The following is a 15964-nucleotide window of genomic DNA, read 5'->3' on the forward strand; positions in this document are numbered from 1 at the left end:
TCGATTATTTTAGTATTTGAGTATTCTATTGATTATTCTGGTGATTAATCGAGGACTTTTGCATTTTTAAACAACATCAATAGTCCAGGGCTCACCCTAAGCAATGGCACAATGTTGCTGCACCATCACGGTGATAGTCAAATTGAGTGTATCCCTTCCTGTTTTCTTGGGTAATTATTCAGCAGTCCCCTGACACCAGACTGTAAGCACAGGCAGTAGGTGTCATCCTCAGTCAGCCAGGCTGCACCTGAGCGTGAGCACAGCGGTGCAAGTGACTCCAAATATGACTAAATGAAGTACTTTTATTTTCGGAAATGTGCTCCATTCTCAAAACAGCATTCTCTCTCCCTCCCTCTGTCCCACTGTCTCTTTAGAATGCTGAAAGAATAAACAGTGGATATTTAAGTACGTTTGTGAGTACTGGCAATTTTTTTTTTTGGGGGGGGGGGCATATAACGGACTCTGAACATTAAGATCTGATGTTACGAGCCCTGAAGAGGCAGCAGTGGGTCCTGCTGTATGTGTGCAAAGGCGAGTGGCGTTTCAAACAACTGACTGCAGTTCACTTTAAATGAGCACTGCATATTTAAAGTGAACTGCCGTCAGTCTATTTCAGATGATCAGCGTGGACCCTCTTTCTCTTAAAAGGCTTTATTGTACTCTGTGTGTCACGTTGGAAAGCTGTAGCTTTTGGTGCTACATTGACGAGCTCTTATACAGCTTGTGCGCATGCTCTAGTCGTCTGTTTTTCTCAGGGGATGCTACAGCACCCCACCCAGGCCTGGCATATGTACTACAACGTTAAATGGAACTTCGAGGCACAGAATTTCCCTGAAACATTTTTTGCAATCAAATTATTTGAGTTATTCAACTAATCGTTTCAGCCCTATTCCAGGGAGTTGACATTATACTGGAACTGTCCACCAAACATCACCTATTTGTGGGTCATACGTTACTTGTGTGCACACTTGTCATTGGCCTCATACTAACACAAACGGCAGCCATTACTGCCCAGAAGCACACACATCATGCACCAAAATGTTTCCTAGCTCAGTTACATTTAGCCACAATTATTAAAAGCGCTGTGATACTACACAGCATTTTTCACCTTTCTTCTCCCCATGCTTCTTGTATTCACACGCCCACACCCCACTGAAGCCCTCCCCTTCCTGAGTCACAAACATCATGCTGTCCTTGCTGAGAGCGATGTCCGACAGGAAAACCTGACGTCCGTATGCCCAGCGGCACTGTTTCACAGAGCTGTTTGCAGAACGCCAGCAAAACACCTGGCAAAAATAAAAAAAAGAAGAATTATTTTAAGGAAGGGTGCACAAATAAGTGGTACAATTTTCATTACACATGGATGCTGGTGAGAAATTGTTTCTGACTGGAACCTTTTTGGCATTGGATGGATTGTGCAGCAAAGCTGTACAACACGAGCCCCGAAGGCGCAAAGTCCTCTAGGGGGTCTGGGGGCATACTCCCACAGAAACATTTTAAAAAAATGGTGCATTCTGGTAGATGCTTGACATAGAATTCTTTCTTAGAAAAATCTGTGTCCTCAGTTCTCAATTTTCTGGAGAATATCTTAATCACTTGACTGTAAAATCATATTTTAAATGAATAATAGTAAACTGGTCAAATATGAATGTAAATTTTCCACATACTTTTATTATAACTTTTCATTTAGCTTAGAACTTGTGCAGTGTATACCAGTATACCATATGCAGTGACTGTTATTGCACCACAGTAGAAGGACTGTAATTTCAAAATTTAATTTCAAAATTCAATTCAAATGTATGTATACAGGAGTCATTACTTTATCTTTTTTTTTTCAAACAAACCTCAAGCTGGTTGAGTGGGCTTGGTCTGCTATTAATTCAGCATATTTCTGGGCTATGTGATCTTTTTCAATAGATTTAACAACATTTGACTAAAGTGAGCTAGCATTTGACAGCTGATGCAGGCAGCTCATGATGCTGGCAGGATGAGAGGGTGGTCACCACACGCTGCAGCTCCTGCTGGTGTTCACCCTGCGCTGTGAAACGCACCTGAAGCTGTTCCGAAGGTGAGCTTTTATTTCCATTTATGTTGTGAAGGGCCAGTGAACCAGTTGCCCTGTCATTCCTCCTACAGAGGTACATGGTGTTCATGTCATGATATGTGTATTACAGCTGTCACATCCCATTCAGCTGCGTTGTGGTGTGCCTCGCCAGTGACATGCATAGACTCACCATGGGCCGACAGTGTGGTGCACCTGCATGTTGTTACAGCTATGATGATCATAATGTTTAACACACATTATCTAACCCATGGGAGGGAATGACAATGTATCTGTAATGTAAGGTTTATCATGGGTATAACAGCCCATTCAGATGTGTGCGCTGCAGCTCTAAGACACACTGACCCGCAGTGACACACTGTGTTTTCAGTTTGATTGCGCAATGTTCACGTCTGGTTCACAAGATGAACGCGTGCCATAGACATCACACATAATATTTTGTTTGCGCTCCCTGAACGGGATCCAGCGGAGGTGCACATACAGCTCATCCATGCCACAATTGGGACATGCCGGCAGGATTTGTCATGCTTCACCATGGAGATTTACCCTCGTACTCAATCAGATTGTTTTGATTGCCATCTTGATGCCATCAGAACATTTAGAATGCAGTCAGACTGCATTGCAACTGCCGTACAAGCTTTCTCCACCTCTAACGCACCTCGACACTGGTGAGCATGTACTCGACATTTGGCCTAGCCGCATGAAATGTGCCCGACTGTGTGGGATGCACTCAAGAATGCTGTACGAGGAGTTCAAGTGTGCCTCAAATTTGGCAGAATGTAGGTCGAATGCCCATTTGTGCGGCATTCAGCCTCATTTGGCCTGTAGTGTGACGGGGAGCATGATCGAGACATTCAGCCAGGATTTGATGTGCCAGAACATTTCCACCACGTGTGCACCACGAGTGTAGAATGCATGTGCTCTGGCCGCACGAATGTGGCGAATGCTGTTAGAGGACTTCGAATACACCTCAAATTTGCCCGAATGTGGTTCGAGTCCTCATTCGTGCGGCAGTCGGCCTCATTTGTGCTGAGTGTGACAGGGCATTAGATGTGGCCTTTCCTGTACAGCTGGGTGTCTAATTCCAGAAAAGGCCAAGAGGGTGCACATTTTCGCTACAACCACCCACTCCACCAGGTGATTTTATTGATGAACTCATCTGGTCTGCTGAAAGTGATGTTAATCTATGAAATCACCTGGTAGACTGGTTGGTTGCAAAGAAAACTTGCACCCTCTTGGCCCCTTCTGGAATCAGTCTGACACCGGTGCACTGCAGTATTACAGAAAACGAGGACCCCTGCCAGGCCAGGAGGCAAAAAAAAGTTAATGCCTAGTATTAATTAATTTGGATAGCAATCATTTCATAATTTCTGTGCATCCACAGTGCATCAACAACGTCTTTCCCTTACACACAATTTCCTGGTCATGCGATATACCCACTCATTGGTAAATGACAATTTTGCAAGGTGGGGTGTAAACCAATCATCAAGCTGTGCAGGACTAGAAGAATTTCCTCAATAATGAGCACATCATTTAACTTTCACGTTTGCATTTCTCAGTGACTCCCATTTTTCTGCACAATGAACCTTGCAAGTCACGGGTTTTTGTTTTATTGTTAATTTTTGCCGAGTACCACTGAGCCTGAAAAAATTCTCAAGGAAACATTGGAAAGCATTAAACTCCTTCATTCATGTGGTGTTTCAGAAATCAATGATTCCTCTTGGACCTGTGGAAAAACAAACACTCACCCTGCCAGCTTCATCTAATGCCAAGATCACGACTTTTTCCCCTCCTCCCTCATTCAGGATCTGTGGAGACACACGGTGGTCCAGGCTGCCACCACTGACCAGAACCTTCTTGATGTTGAGCTGCCTGAAAGAGTTTAAAGTAAAGTTAGTGTCACATTTAAAGCACGGTTTGACAAACTTGATAATAAGAGTGCTCTGAGAGCATAAGATCCCCTGCTGGCAAATGCTGCTTTGGTACAAGTGCTTGCTACATTCTGGTAACATCTCAAGGTATCTGATGTTGATTTCAGAATACAGACACCAACTCATGAAACTGGCAGGTTTGTTAATCAAGAGCCATAACTGTGCCACAATGTGTCAATCTTGTACAATATCACAATATGCATATTACCAACCTATTGTTAACCAAGGGCCATAACTCTGGTAAAATGGGCACAACTTGAACAATATGACAATATGCATATTACCAACCTATAACAAGGATTTGTACCAAAACTCAGCAACATGGGGTGTGCAGCCAGTACATTCTGAGTGCCCGTCTCAAACCCGGATGAATGAGGAGGGTGGAAGCAGGCAGAGCGTTAACCTTAGGGCCCTTTAACACATAACACGATGTTAGACGAAAGACGCAGAAACTGGAAGAAAACCCGCAAACAACAAAACGAAATGGGGAACCTCGAAACATTCCACTTGCTGTCGGAAGGGACACATGGTCGGACAGGTGTGCACTATACAGTGGCAACAGTTTCGTGCACAAAGTGCACGCAGTTGGAACATGTGGTAGCACATCGCGCCGCTGCCGTGGAGAAAAAATAAACACCACACACCATAAAAAAAACACCACAATTTATGACCCATGGTCATAGACGTCAAGTCATGAAATGACAGGAATGAAGCACTGTGCGCTTATCATGTCCACATCTGCTGGCCCGGCATGTCCAGCCGGCTCCGCGCACGTGTCCAGTGAGCGGCGAGCCGAAGGATAGACACCGCGTCATGTGGACTATAGCTCACATGGGCGATGTGACTTATTCAGATCTCCAGCTGAGTGTGTACACATGATCAGAGAGTCCTTTTCACATGGAGCAGCCTGCCGGTGTGCGAGCTGAGCAGCCGCTCCAGCTCAAGGCAAAGGTGATATATGTTTTATGTATTACCATGTGAGGACAGCAAGCACATGCACGCACCTCATGGCATAGAGTTGTAAGGTCATGTCCTTCAAAATACGATACATGTTCTCCAGCTGTGATTCACAGATCTCAACAGCTGTAGGGATGGGTATCGGGAACCAGTTCTTTTCGAGTATCGTTAAGAAATCATTTGATCCACTGACATCAATAGCCTTTTTACTTAACGATTCCCTTATCGGTCCTTCAGAGTGGCCGTTGTTTGTGGGGGTGTTTGTCAGGAAAATGATAATTTCTCTACATTGATTACAGACCCTGCAGTCGGTTTGTAATCAACCATTTCTGCAGCGCGGCTTTGCTTTGAACCTTGAACCAATCAAAGCAGTGATTCGCAGATTGAAGCAGTGCTTCGATCTGCTGCTTTGTTAGTTCATTTTATTTCGCTTTATCTTAATTTTCCCCGCTAAAACCCCAAAGAGCATATGTCTGTGAGTAATATTTACCTTTTTTATGTTAAACCAACCTGTTATGGTCTTCTGAAACAGTTGATAGATGTATTTTATAACTTAAAAACAAGACTTCAAACAACGCGTTACCATGTCTATGGCATCTTCAATGTTAAAGTTAGCATTAAGCTGTTCGCATTTCAGCACATTTGTGTGCATTTGTTTTCTGTATATTAATGGCTCAGCGTTCATTGTCATAAAAGAGTCAAATTGTAATTGTTTTAAATTTATTTTTATTCATATATTAATAATAATAGCAACAACAACAACAATAATAGTAATAATAACTAATAATGCTACAAAACAATTTTAGAGAAAGAGACAAAAAGAACCTGATTAAAAACACAACATAAAATATAAAACCAACTAACAATGAACATAAATAAATAAGTGTTTCCTGTGAACACCGAGTGACTCTCACACCTCCACTTCATCCCTGTTTTATTTAAGTTTAATGACAATTTGTTTCGGTCAAACCATATTTTCAGTTTGTTAATTTCTTCAGTGATTTCCTCCAGAACTATCTGCCAAACTAGAAAACTGCTGCATCCTAGTAAGAGCAGAATACTACTGGAATGAATATGAATAAGGAAAGTTGGGTTTTTTCTTACCTAAATGGATGCTGCACTCACTGCAGTTTATTGTCTGGAATAGCTTTTTTTGTTTTTCACCACTTTCATCCCTGAATATGTCAATCATGAGTCACATTTGTGCAGATTAAAGTCACTAACTGGGACTCCTGTCTTGTTGTGAGAAAGAAACGAGAATCGTCCGCCGTTCTGTTCACACAGCTCCAAACGCTGCGCGGCTCTCTGACGAGTCAAGTGAGAATGAGTCGGAATTAATAACTTCAAAGTGAAACACCGTTTAAATCAAATGACACCTCTTTCCAAATGTTGTAATACAAACAAACTGCAATCGATCAAAACGTTTTTTTTCCTCCCAAAATGAGACGTCCTGCACTGACGTGCAGCAGCCGGCTGAGCTCAGCTCAGAGGTACGGAGAGACATTCATGCCAAAATGTCTGAAAGGAAACGCTTTTGACAAAAGCTACAGATTTTATTTATTTTTATTTATGTCCAGAGATCAAGGATACAGTGACCAATTTAAAATGTTGTTGACATAGAAAACCTGTAAAGTCTACTGTTCGTACACAGAAAATTCACAAGAGGTATTGATTAGAGAATCGATAAGGAATCGGATCAATAAGCGGAATCAATAATTGCATCGATACAGATAAAATCTTAATACCATCCCTAAACAGCTGTGTCACTCTCCATTTCTGTGTTCTGTGATTCATTATTTCAGTTATTTGTTATGTAATTGTGTATGTAGTTATTGTAGTATTTATTTATATACTTGTCCTGGCTCTGTTCTCTGTGTTTTTAACGTACCGCGTCATATGTACTGAGCCGTCATTTCCAGATGTCAGTGAATGGCTGGCCGGCGATCAGCTGAGAGGTGCCTTGCTGTGCCGTGCGTGCTCAGATGCAGCTTGGTGACGCCACACTCGTGGGGCACTTAGACAATTTTTACAAGCAGCTTGAATGTGGTCAGCTGCTCGTGACTGACCACGCCTTTTCTCAGTGTCCAGCAAGCAGTGTTAAATTTTCGTGTGTGACACCTAGAATTTGGTTGACCCCTGCTGAGAGGGATCGAATGCGCATGCGCATGAGCAGGGCACATGCTGTCTTTCGGCCACTGGTGTACGTGAATGGTTGTAGCGACAGCTGTACGAGGCGTTTGAGGCAGCTCCAGTTTTTCATGAGTGACATTTGACTCCTCCTTTATGCCTCAATCATGTTATGTGTGAAGGGGCCCTTAAAGATGGTCAAATCTCAGCCACATGGGGTGTGCAGCCAGTACACTTTGAGTGCTGGTCCTAAGCCCAGATAAATGAGTAGAGCTGCATCAGGAAGGGCATCCAGCGTAAAACTAGCCAACCCAATCATGCAGTACAATACTCCCTTACAATACTCACGCCTGCAGCATGGCTGTGGTCAGATTGGGGGAGTGCTGAGACTGTGACACCTGGATAAGTTCTCCCCCACGGAATTGACAACGTCTCATTTTGGGGAAAAAACAGTTTTGGTCAGTTGTAGTTTGATGTCTGTAATACATCATGTGGAAAGAGGTGTCATTTGATTTATTTGATTGAAGTTATTGATTCCGGAATGATCCGTCTTTCCAACTTTACTTGGCAGATAGCTGCAGCAAATCCCACAACACACACAGAGCGGCGGATATTATTATTTTCCTTTACATGAGGGACATTAACTTCAGTTTACTAACCAGCAAACTGGGAGATATTAATGGTCCAGTCCACGGCAGAGAACTGTGTCTTTGACTGCCTCTCAAAAAAAGGCACATTAACGACAAACAAATAAAACCTGTCCGTGTGAAGCAGTGGAACATTCTCACTTTAGGCGGTTTCTTACAGTTCGGTCACAGACGTTGACTCCAGTTTCCTCCCATTCGTTCCTCATTTGTTTTGTTGTGCATTTTTCGATTTTTGAGACATATTGTTTTAAGTTTTCTGTCTTGACGCTTTGATGTCTTCCTTGGTCTACCAGTATGTTTGCCTTTAACAACCTTCCCATGTTGTTTGTATTTGGTCCAGAGTTTAGACACAGCTGACTGTGAACAACCAACATCTTTTGCAACATTGCATGATGATTTACTCTCTTTTAAGAGTGTGATAATCCTCTCCTTTGTTTCAATTGAAATCTCTCGTGTTGGAGCCATGATTCATGTCAGTCCACTTGGTGCAACAGCTCTCCAAGGTGTGTTCACTCCTTTTTAGATGCAGACTAACGAGCAGATCTGATATGATGCAGGTGTTAGTTTTGGGGATGAAAATTTACAGGGTGATTCCATAATTTTTTCCTCAGAATTGAGTGATTCCATATTTTTTTCCTCTGCTTGGTCTAAAAAAGTAACCGTTACTGACTGCCACAATCTTTTTTTCTTGATTTCTTATAGTGTTTCTTAAAGCCAGAAAGTTGTCATTTGAAATGACTTTAGTTTTGTGTCATGTCTGTGATCTGCTTTTTTTCTACAAAATTAAACAACTGAATGAACATCCTCCGAGGCCGGTGATTCCATAATTTTTGCCAGGGGTTGTATTTGTGTTGGTGATGCTCCTGTCCTGTGCACCAACAGCAATTCTTGTATATTCGTCCGTGAATTGTTCTGTGAATTGTTTCTGTAATTTATGTCTGTATCATGGCCCAAGCAGAGGGTCACCCCTTTGAGTCTGGTCTGCTTGAGGTTTCTTCCTCAGAGGGAGTTTTTCCTTACCACTGTTGCTCTGTGGGTTGGTAAGGTTAGACTTTACCTGTGTGAAGCACTTTGAGGCAACTCTGTTGTGATTTGGCACTATATAAAGGTAAATAAAATGAAACTGAAAATTGAAATGTACAAGGTCTGTGAGAGAAGTATCCGACCTTTTTATTTTATGCAAAAAATATATGTATTTGATTCATATGTTCTTACGTCAGCCAAGCTTGAACCTTCGTGCGCATGCGTGAGTTTTTTCACGCCTGTCGGTTGCGTCATTCGCCTGTGGGCAGGCTTTGAGTGAGCACTGGTCCACCCCTCTCGTCGTCGTTTCATTGCGAGGAAATGGTGGAATGATTTGTGCTTTTTTTCCATCAGAATTTTTTCAGAAACTGTTAGAGACAAGCAGCTGGAAACCATTTGAAAAATTTATCTGGCTTTCGGTGAAAATTTTACGAGCTTCACAGAGAATAAGGAGTGTTACTACAGCTTTAAGGACGGCCCACAATGGCGCACGGCGCGCCGCGCTCTGAGCCGCCATCGAGAGGCAGAAACCACCACATAATTTCTAAACGGATGGCTGTGTGGAGCCGGGACCATCATGTGCAATTTCTCTGGTTATTACAAGAGCTGGACATCAGCCATTTTCCGGCAGATTTCACTTTTAACAAGAGATTTTGTCATGGAAAGCCGCGCAGAGGCTTCGAGCGTCACGACCGATTCGCTGATGAAGCGAGACAAAGGAACACCTCCGTTTTGGAGTGTTAGAGGACAAGTTGGGACATGCCCAGCTCTCCACAATTTCTCTTATACTCACTCGACTGGTAAGCACTGAAAGCCGAGATACGCATGTCCCAACTTGTCCTCTAACTTGTCTAACTTGTCCTCTGACAAAATCTCTTGTTAAAAATGAAATCTGCCGGAAAATGGCTGATGTCCAGCTCTTGTGATAACCAGAGAAATTGAACACGATGGTCCCGGCTCCACACAGCCATCCGTTTAGAAATTATGTGGTGGTTTCTGCCTCTCGATGGCGGCTCGGAGCGCGGCGCACCATGCACCACTGTGGGCTGTCCTTAAAGCTGTAGTAACACTCCTTATTCTCTGTGAAGCCCGTAAAATTTTCACCGAAAGCCAGATAAATTTTTCGAATGGTTTCCAGCTGCCTGTCTCTAACAGTTTCTGAAAAAATTCTGATGGAAAAAAAGCCCAAATCATTCCGCCATTTCCTCGCAATGAAACAACGACGAGAGGGGTGGACCACTGCTCACTCAAAGCCTGCCCACAGGCAAATGACGCAACCGACAGGTGTGGAAAAACTCACGCATGCGCACGAAGGTTCAAGCTTGGCTGACGTAAAAACATATGAATCAAATACATATATTTTTTGCATAAAATAAAAAGGCCGGATACTTTTCTCACAGACCTCGTATACAGGGAGAAGGATGCTGAGGATGGAGCCACCAGGCAGGAGGAGAAGAGGGAGGCCAAAGAGGTTTATGGATGTGCTGAGGGAGGACATGCAGGTGGTTGGTGAGACAGAGGAAGACACAGAGGATAGGGTGAGATGGAAAGGACTGATCTGTTCTGGCGCCCCCTAATGGTAGCAGCTGAAAGAACAAGAAGAAGGACTTGTATCAAGTCTCACAAAATTCCCACGGAAAGTACATCCCCAATTCCATTGAAGTGGGGACATTGTGTAAAATGTAAATAAAAACAGAATACAATGATTTTCAAATCCTCTTCAACCTATATTCAACTGAATACACAACAAAGACAGATATTTAATGATCAAACTGATAAACTTTATTGTTTTTGTGCAAATATTTGCTCATTTTGAAATGGATGCCTGCAACATGTTTCAAAAAAGCTGGGACAGTGGTATGTTTCCCACTGTGTTACATCACCTTTCCTTCTAACAACACTCAATAAGCGTTTGGGAACTGAGGACACTAATTGTTGAAGCTTTGTAGGTGAAATTCTTTCCCATTCTTGCTTGATGTACGACTTCAGTTGTTCAACAGTCCGGGGTCTCCATTGTTGTATTTTGCGCTTCATAATGTGCCACACATTTTCAATGGGCAACAGGTCTGGACTGCAGGCAGGCCAGTCTAGTACCTGCACTCTTTTACTACGAAGCCACGCCGTTCTAACACGTGGAGAATGTGGCTTGGCATTGTCTTGCTGAAATAAGCAGGGACGTCTCTGAAAAAGACATTGCTTGGATGGCAGCATGTGTTGCTCCAAAACCTGGATGTACCTTTCAGCATTGATGGTGCCATCACAGATGTGTAAGTTGTCCGTGCCATGGGCACTAACACACACCCATACCATCACAGATGCTGGCTTTTGAACTTTGCACTGGTAACAATCTGGACGGTCTTTTTCCTCTTTTGTCGAGAGGACACAACGTCCATGATTTCCAAAAACAATTGTGGACTCATCAGACCACAGCACACTTTTCCACTTTGCGTCTGTCCATTTCAAATGAGCTCGGGCCCAGAGAAGGCAGCGGCGTTTCTGGATGTTGTTGATGTTTGGCTTTCACTTTGCATGGTAGAGTTTTAACTTGCACTTGTAGATGTAGCGACAAACTGTGTTAACTGACAATGGTTTTCTGAAGTGTTCCTGAGCCCACTTGATAAGATCCTTTACACAATGATGTCGGTTTTTAATGCAGTACAGCCTGAAGGATTGAAGGTCACGGACATTCAATGTTGGTTTTCAGCCTTGCTGCTTGCGTGTAGAAAGTTCTCCAGATTCTCTGAATCTTCTGATTATATTATGGACTGTAGATGATGGAATCCCTAAATTTCTTGCAATTGAATGTTGAGAAACATTGTTCTTAAACTGTTGGCCCACGTCTTTTCTTGTGAACAGCTGAGCCTTTTGGAGATGCTCCTTTTATCCCCAATCATGACACTCACCTGTTTCCAATTAACCTGTTCACCTGTGGAATGTTACAAACAGGTGTTCTTTGTGTATTCATCAACTTTCCCAGTCTTTTGTTGTCACTGTCCCAGCTTTTTTGAAATGTGTTGCAGGCATCCACGTCAAAATGAGCAAATATTTGCACAAAAACAAAAAAGTGTATCAGGTTGAACATTAAATATCTTGTCTTTGCAGTGTATTTAACTGAATATAGGTTAAAGAAGAATTGCAAATCATTGTATTCTGTTTTTGACTTGTTTTTATTTCCATTTCACACAGCGTCCCAACTTCACTGGAATTGGGGTTGTATGAGAGGAGTTGATTTCAGAATGCTTATACCCTTTTTAGGAGGGAGGGAGGGACAGGCAGACAGAAATCACCACGACATAATCCCCCTTTGGGCCTTCAGCCAGCAGGGGGTAATAATGACAATGTGTGATGATAAAAACTGTACTGACATCAATTGAAACAGTGTTACACCAGAATCATCAATCTTGCACTATTAATGATGTGGTGCCTCAATAGTTTATATACAATTGTACCTATATTGTAATAGCTAAGCGGTGTCTGTACATGCATGCATGTGCATGGCTTTGATCATGGACAAACTGGGAAGACCTGACATGTGCTATGCTTATGTATTTTGGGTCAAGGACAAATGCTGCCAAAACAGAAAGTTGATAGAATAAATATTCTTTGAGAAATTAGCAGTATTAGCTAACACCACTGGATGTTGTGCTGCAATGCACCATGGGACTTCAGGGTTTTGGGGTTTTAAATGTTGTTATTGTGGTTCATGTTAGTTGTGCTGTTAATGTTAGTGATTTATTGTTTATTCAGTTATGTGTGATGTTGCTGTTACCATGAGTGAAAAGTGTATTGTGTTTGATGTCTTCCGCCACCGTTTCCCTTTGTGGGTGTGTAAAAATAGCAGCACCTGCTTGTGGCAGAATGCAGAAAAGAGCAAAAGTTGTGCATGCATGCGTATAACTTCGATCAGGGACAAACTGGGAAGAGTTGATATTTGCTGTTTCGTATGCTTATGTATTTTGGAGAATGAACAAAACGGAACATTGATAAGACTAATATTTTTGGAGAAACTACACATATTAGCTAACATCACTCAAAAATGGACATTGTTAATTTCATTCTGGACTCACGTCATTCCTGCAGGGGGCAGTAAGTCATCTATATATTAAAAGCATGACTGTGTGCATGTGTGATATTATTCACTAAGTTCAATGTAAGTACATAATATAATTGTAAACACAAAATACATGGACGACAAGAAAGTGAAAATGCTTATTTCCAATGCGGCCCATTGAAGCATCAAATGACAAAACAGAAGTAATAATAAAATAAAATAATAATAATAATAATAATGAGAATAATAATAGTGTGTATATAATAACAAGAACCTAAATGATTTATAAATAAACTAAGACAGCAAATTAACATAAAAAATTACATAATTAACAGGAAGTAAAAGGGTTGAGTTCCTCTAAAAACTATTGAGGTCTAACATTCTGAAAACGTTCTGGACTCCAACTCATCATAGAAACTTTGCGTAATTTCTTTCTTTTCTTTCTTTATTGTTTATTTGATGAGGACAATGCACATTAATGAACACTTTGTACATTTTCATGCCTTAGTGTAAATATGCCAGATTTAGCTAAAAGCTACTTTCCATCTGTAGTCCTCAGACACACAATAACAAACAATAATTACAATGAATAAATTAAAACAAAACAAGATTACGTACAATGCATCTCACCTGTGTTGCCAGGTTTGATTGTTTTTGAGCCATTTTTTAAGATCATTTTTAAAAGCACTCGGTGGGACTGTCTCGTATAAATGTTGGAAGGCTGTTCCAGTTTGTACAACCCTTCACAGAGATGGTTTTTTTGTCCTGTGAAGGGTTATTATTATCACCCTTGAAAAATGTCAGCTACCCATTTTATAAACACGACCCGATCTAGAGCCCATGGATCCCCACGGACAACACGCTGGTGTATTATGAACTAAATTAACTTACTGCAGAAAAGCTAATCAATTATTAATGATGGGCAAAAATATTAAATATAGAAGATGCCTTCAGCATTCATTTGAATCCAATGACATGTTAATGATATTCAGTGAACACGCAGACCCACATTACCATACTATGCAAATCAGGAAAGACAGCAAAGCTCTCTGGTGATTTCCTACCTGACGATATTCAAATTAAGTTTAATTAGAATACTGGAGGTGTTCCCAGACTGAAAAGTGGCACCTGCTTGGTCTCCGCGTGGTATTATATATAATGTGCAGCTTTTTATTAATGAATCCCAAACCGAAAAGAGAATTTGCCTACTGCAGGATAGTGGATGATTTAGGACAGAAAAATGAATTATTCTGTTTTGCTTTTCCTCCCTGATTATTGAAAATACTCCAGATGGTGCAGGAGTAATTGTTACTCTGGATGGCATGATTCCTGAATTTTGTGTCAAAGCAAACAGATTCGTTAAGGACGGCATGACTCCACAACTTAAGGTGCGTTTACACATAGGCAAGACGCGTTACGAATGTCATATGTGCATCATTCTTGGCACATTCCTGACATCTTTAACGTGACTTAACTCATCTGAATAGGTTTCTTAATAGCATGTGTTGGTGTGTGATATTTGTGGAGTATGTGTTTGGCTGTCAAAAAAAATCTTCCACAAATGTCACGCACCACCCTCATTTCCCCTCATGTCTTGGAGGTTGCACCTGAGCGTGTTGATCCATCTTGATTAGTGGTGATCATTAATAGAGCGTGACAGCATTCGTCTCTGACATGCACACAATTAAATCCTGCTGCAGTGCATTCAGTTTCAATGCTGCATTATGCTGAAGGACAGTGATGCCAAGTCGTCTAAAAGTTTCGTTCTAATGCTCCTCTGCGCTCCTGCAGCTGTTCCACCTGCTGCAGGTGCCTGATGTTTGAGAAAACGAGCGAGACGAGAGCCGCATGAAGCCACACATCTGGCTCTCTCCATCTCCTCCTCCTCTCTGGGCCACTCCACGGCACAGAGGCCAACTAAACATGCAGTCACAAAGTTCTTCTGCTGTGGAGCAAACTGGAGCAATCTGAATTGTTCAGCAGCTGATGGATGAATATGTGTGTGTGTGTGTGTGTGTGTGTGTGTGTGTGTGTGTGTGTGTGTGTGTGTGTGTGTGTGTGTGTGTGTGTGTGTGTGTGTGTGTGTGTGGAGACAATTCACTTCATTCACAATGTGACAGAACTTAACGATGTGCTGAACAGCGCAGAAACGTATTCTTGACCGTGCGTAATGGTTCCTGATAATTCTCCAGCAACATGTGCCATTAATCGTAACACGTGGTAACAGGTTGCAGCAGTTACTGAGGACACCTGACGCCTCTGCCTCAAATCATCACATTCGTGATCAACGGCCAAGAATGTGTACTTTGTGGCTTGTCGTCATTATGTGTAAACACAGCTTAATTTTATCAGTGACAGGCCCACTGATGGCGTGACGGAGGAACGCAGGTCTTGCACCCCAAGGTGCAGGATGAACCCCTGGCCTGCGGCATAAATGCTTGCATGGTCATCTCAACAACTGCACTTTATTTTTGATGTTGCTTTGATTTCCTCTTTTCTGTTTGTTCAGCTTTGTAGAACTTTGTAAAAACCTTGCAACTGTTAGCATGGCCCAAGCAGTGGGTCACCCCTCTGAGTCTGGTCTGCTTGAGGTTTCTTTCTCAAATCATCAGAGGAAGTTTGTCCTTGCCACTGTCGCCTGTGTGCTTGCTCTAGGAGTTGGAATGGTTAGATCTTACTTGTGTGAAGCGCCTTGAGGTAGCTTTGTTGTGATTTGCCGCTGTATAAATTAAATGAATTGAATTGAGTCCTAGTCAAATAGACTAAAACTGAAAACGAAACCTATGACATATTGGCTTGATATGCCACCTGGCAGACTAGAACCTATGAGGGGTGACTGAAACGTTTTGAGCCTGACCCAGAAAAAGTAGGGTGTGGTTCTCCAAGATAAGACTGTGATAATGGTATTGAGGCACTGCAGCAGCACTGGAAAAAGACTGTGGACTTAAATGGGGATTATGTTAATAAATAAAACAATACATTAAGTCAGTTGTAGTTTCTTCTTGGTCGGCCTCAAAACTTTTCAATCATCCCTCGTAAATTAAATAAATGGTAAATGGACTGCATTTATAGCGCTTTTATCAACTTTCTGTTTTCAGAGCATTCATCCTTCACCCAAAATACATAAGCATACCAAACGACAATTTATGGCTGGATAGAAAGCTGA

General features: G+C 42.0%; 1 protein-coding gene across 1 annotated transcript in view; it reads right to left on the reverse strand.

Annotated features, from left to right (window-relative positions):
* Positions 1 to 15964, reverse strand: part of ibtk (inhibitor of Bruton agammaglobulinemia tyrosine kinase) — a 93564-nt gene that overhangs the window by 38613 nt on the left and 38987 nt on the right. Inside the window, 2 exon segments of the mRNA XM_034175415.1 lie at positions 1109 to 1286; positions 3811 to 3934. Coding sequence (XP_034031306.1) covers positions 1109 to 1286; positions 3811 to 3934 — 302 coding nt within the window.

Source organism: Thalassophryne amazonica, chromosome 7 (genome assembly GCF_902500255.1).
Source record: "Thalassophryne amazonica chromosome 7, fThaAma1.1, whole genome shotgun sequence".
In the NCBI taxonomy this organism is placed as follows: Eukaryota; Metazoa; Chordata; class Actinopteri; order Batrachoidiformes; family Batrachoididae; genus Thalassophryne; species Thalassophryne amazonica.